At 46.0% G+C, this 3,627-nt stretch overlaps 1 protein-coding gene across 1 annotated transcript in view; it reads right to left on the bottom strand.

Annotated features, from left to right (window-relative positions):
* Window positions 1–2,852, bottom strand: part of LOC139405154 (adhesion G protein-coupled receptor L3-like) — a 58,074-nt gene extending 55,222 nt beyond the window's left edge. Inside the window, exon 1 of the mRNA XM_071147572.1 lies at window positions 2,693–2,852. Coding sequence (XP_071003673.1) covers window positions 2,693–2,852 — 160 coding nt within the window. The remainder of the gene's footprint in view (window positions 1–2,692) is intronic.
* Window positions 2,853–3,627: the final 775 nt, after the last annotated feature.

Below are 3,627 nucleotides of genomic sequence, written 5' to 3' on the forward strand. Positions count from 1 at the left end.
CCCATGTGCTTCCCATGTGCAGTTTCAAACCGTAGTCTGTTTTTTTTATGGCGGTTTTGGAGCAGTGGCTTCTTCCTTGCTGAGCGGCCATTCAGGTTATGTCGATATAGGACTCGTTTTACAGTGGATATAGATACTTTTGTACCAGTTTCCTCCAGCATCTTCACAAGGTCCTTTGCTGTTGTTCTGGGATTGACTTGCACTTTTCGCACCAAAGTACGTTCATCTCTATTAGACAGACCGCGTCTCCTTCCTGAGCGGTATGACTGCTGCATGGTCCCATGGTGTTTATACTTGCGTACTATTGTTTGTACAGATGAACGTGGTACCTTCAGGCATTTGGAAATTGCTCCCAAGGATGAACCAAACTTGTGGAGGTCTACAATTTTCTTTCTGAGATCTTAGCTGATTTTTTATTTTTTTTCCCATGATCTCAAGTTTGATGGTAGGCCTTGAAATGCATCCACAGGTACACCTCCAATTGACTCAAATGATGTCAATCAGAAGCTTCTAAAGCCATGACATAATTTTCAGGAATTTTCCAAGTCAACTTAGTGTAGGTAAACTTCTGACCCACTGGAATTGTGATACAGGGAATTATAAGTTAAATAACCTGCCTGTAAACAACTGTTTGAAAAATTCCTTGTGTAGAAGAGAGAGAGTGGAGAGAAGAAGAGGGGAGAGAGCAGAGAGAGGAAGAGGGGAGAGAGTAGAGAGAAGAAGAAGGGAGAGACTAGAGAGAATAAGAGGGGAGAGAGCAGCGAGAGGAAGAGGGGAGAGAGCAGAGAGAAGAAGAAGGGAGAGACTAGAGAGAATAAGAGGGGAGAGAGCAGAGAGAGGAAGAGGGGAGAGAGCAGAGAGAAGAAGAGGGGAGAGAGTAGAGAGAAGAAGAAGGGAGAGAGTAGAGAGAAGAAGAAGGGAGAGAGGAGAGAGAAGAAGGGAGAGAGTAGAGAGAAGAAGAGGGGAGAGAGTAGAGAGAAGAAGGGAGAGAGTAGAGAGAAGAAGGGAGAGAATAGAGAGAAGAGGGGAGAGAGTAGAGAGTAGAGAGAAGAAGGGAGAGAGTAGAGAGAAGAAGAAGGGAGAGAGTAGAGAGAAGAAGAGGGGAGAGAGTAGAGAGAAGAAGAAGGGAGAGAGTAGAGAGAAGAAGGGAGAGAGTAGAGAGAAGAAGAAGTTAGAGAGTAGAGAGAAGAAGAAGGGAGAGAGTAGAGAGAAGAAGAGGGGAGAGAGTGGAGAGAAGAAGGGAGAGAGTAGAGAGAAGAAGAAGGGAGAGAGTAGAGAGAAGAAGGGAGAGAGTAGAGAGAAGAAGAAGGGAGAGAGTAGAGAGAAGAAGAAGGGAGAGAGTGGAGAGAAGAAGAAGGGAGAGAGTAGAGAGAAGAAGAAGGGAGAGACTAGAGAGAAGAAAAGGGGAGAGAGTAGAGAGAAGAAGAGGGGAGAAAGCAGAGAGAAGAAGAGGGGAGAGAGCAGAGAGAAGAAGAAGGGAGCGAGTAGAGAGAAGAAGAAGGGAGAGACTAGAGAGAAGAAGAAGGGAGAGACTAGAGAGAAGAAGAAGGGAGAGAGTATAGAGAAGAAGAGGGGAGAGAGCAGAGAGAAGAAGAAGGGAGAGAGTAGAGAGAAGAAGAAGGGAGAGAGTGGAGAGAAGAAGAAGGGAGAGAGTGGAGAGAAGAAGTTCTCTAAACATTATCATAGACACCAGACGGACGAGGATAATGTTAATGCTCTTTACTGTCGTCTTCATATCCACATTCACAGATGAAAAAGAAGGTAGAAACATGGATGAAGGACTTTACGTGACAGTTAGACATTTGAAAAACCGCAGCTCCAGTTGACTGTCCTCCAGCACGCGTTCCATTTAAAATTTGAATCCAAACGATTTAACAGTCAAAGACACAAGATCAAAGTCTGAGGTAATTGTAGACCTTCAAAGACGTCTAGTGGCCCGACATTCTCACAGACAGATGACAGCCTGAGTAAAGTCAGTAAACCAAAACGTTGAAGCGACAGTTAAGACATCTTTTAAGGTAAGCTCCTGTTGACTGTCCTCCAGCCGGGTATTTACTTCAGCCAATCTCACTGAGACGAAGTGGGATTTACATGTCGAATCACATCGTACAGACGGGGATGCTAATGCCTTTAAACAGGAATATATGCTTTAATTCAAACAGACACACACTGTCTGATGGAGACACATCTCATAGTTATTATTAGCTATGCTGTGTGTGTGTCTGGCTGCTTCTCTCTCTCTGTGTGTGTGTGTGTGTGTGTGTGTGTGTCTGTGTGTGTGTGTGTGTGTCTGGCTGCTTCTCTCTCTCTCTGTGTGTGTGTGTGTGTGTGTTTGTGTGTGTGTGTGTGTGTGTGTGTGTGTGTGTGTGTGTGTGTGTGTGTCTCTCTCTCTGTGGTACACCATGATTGACAGCAGACATGAATAGGATTAAGTCCAAGTGGGCCATCGGTCCCTGCAGGAGGCTTCACAGACTTCTGTTGGCAAGGGACAGGAACACACACACACACATACACAGACACACACACACTCAAATACACACACACACTCACACACACACACAGACTACCCGCTGTGTCTACCTTCGCAAACACTACACAAACCATGTTTACTTTGGTGTGTGTGTGTATGTGTGTGTGTATGTGTGTGTGTGTGCCTGCGTGTCTGCATGTGTGTGTGTGTGTGTGTGCTTACCAAGGGTGAGGGGGGCGAACAAGGTGAAGATGAAGAGCAGGCGTGAGGTCCACATGACCTTAGAAGAAGGTGACCCGGAAGTATTGATGATGTTACTTCTTGCTGAACCCCAACGACCTCGGAGGGGGTTACTCCTCTCACAGCTCAGAGATGAAACCATACGCCTGGAGAGAGGAGAGAGAGATAGAGAGAGGAGAGAGAGATAGAGAGAGAGAGAGATACAAAGAGAGAGAGAGAGAGGGAGAGACAGAGAGAGAGAGAGATACAAAGAGAGAGAGAGAGAGAGACAGAGAGAGAGAGAGAGAGAGAGAGAGAGAGAGAGAAAGAGAGAGAGCGAGAGAGAGAGAGAGACAGAGAGAGAGAGAGAGAGAGAGAGAGAGAGACAGAGAGAGAGAGAGAGAGAGAGCAGATAACACGCTGAGACAACAGAACAGACAGCTTGGCGTTAGCACCAGAGTCATATGGTTATGTGGTCATGGTCGTTGGTTCATTAGGTAATACATTAATGCCAGCCTGATAGAACGACGAGACAAAATGCTACAATGGCCCACGGAGAAGGACAGACCTTCTGCATCCCAAAATGAAACCGATTTCCTGGACTACAGTTGGTAGTGCACTACTTTAGACTAGAACCTTATAGGTAGTAGTGCACTATATAGGGAACAGGGTTCCATTGTTGCTATGGTCACGTTGCTACGGTCATGTTGCTACGGAGACGTTTGTGTGTGGTTCACTTGGTATTCCTACGCGGTGTGACAGTGTGAGGTGTATTGACATCTGCTGTCGCAGTGATAAATGTAGGGACCCATAGCCAAACGGCACCCCCTATTCCCTAGTAAAGTACACTTGTTTTGACATGGGGATCATAGGGAGATGGTCTAAAGTAGTGCACTATATATAGGGAATAGGGTGCCGTTTGGAACACAGTGTGAAAT

Source organism: Oncorhynchus clarkii, unplaced genomic scaffold (genome assembly GCF_045791955.1).
Source record: "Oncorhynchus clarkii lewisi isolate Uvic-CL-2024 unplaced genomic scaffold, UVic_Ocla_1.0 unplaced_contig_2530_pilon_pilon, whole genome shotgun sequence".
Taxonomy (NCBI): domain Eukaryota; kingdom Metazoa; phylum Chordata; class Actinopteri; order Salmoniformes; family Salmonidae; genus Oncorhynchus; species Oncorhynchus clarkii.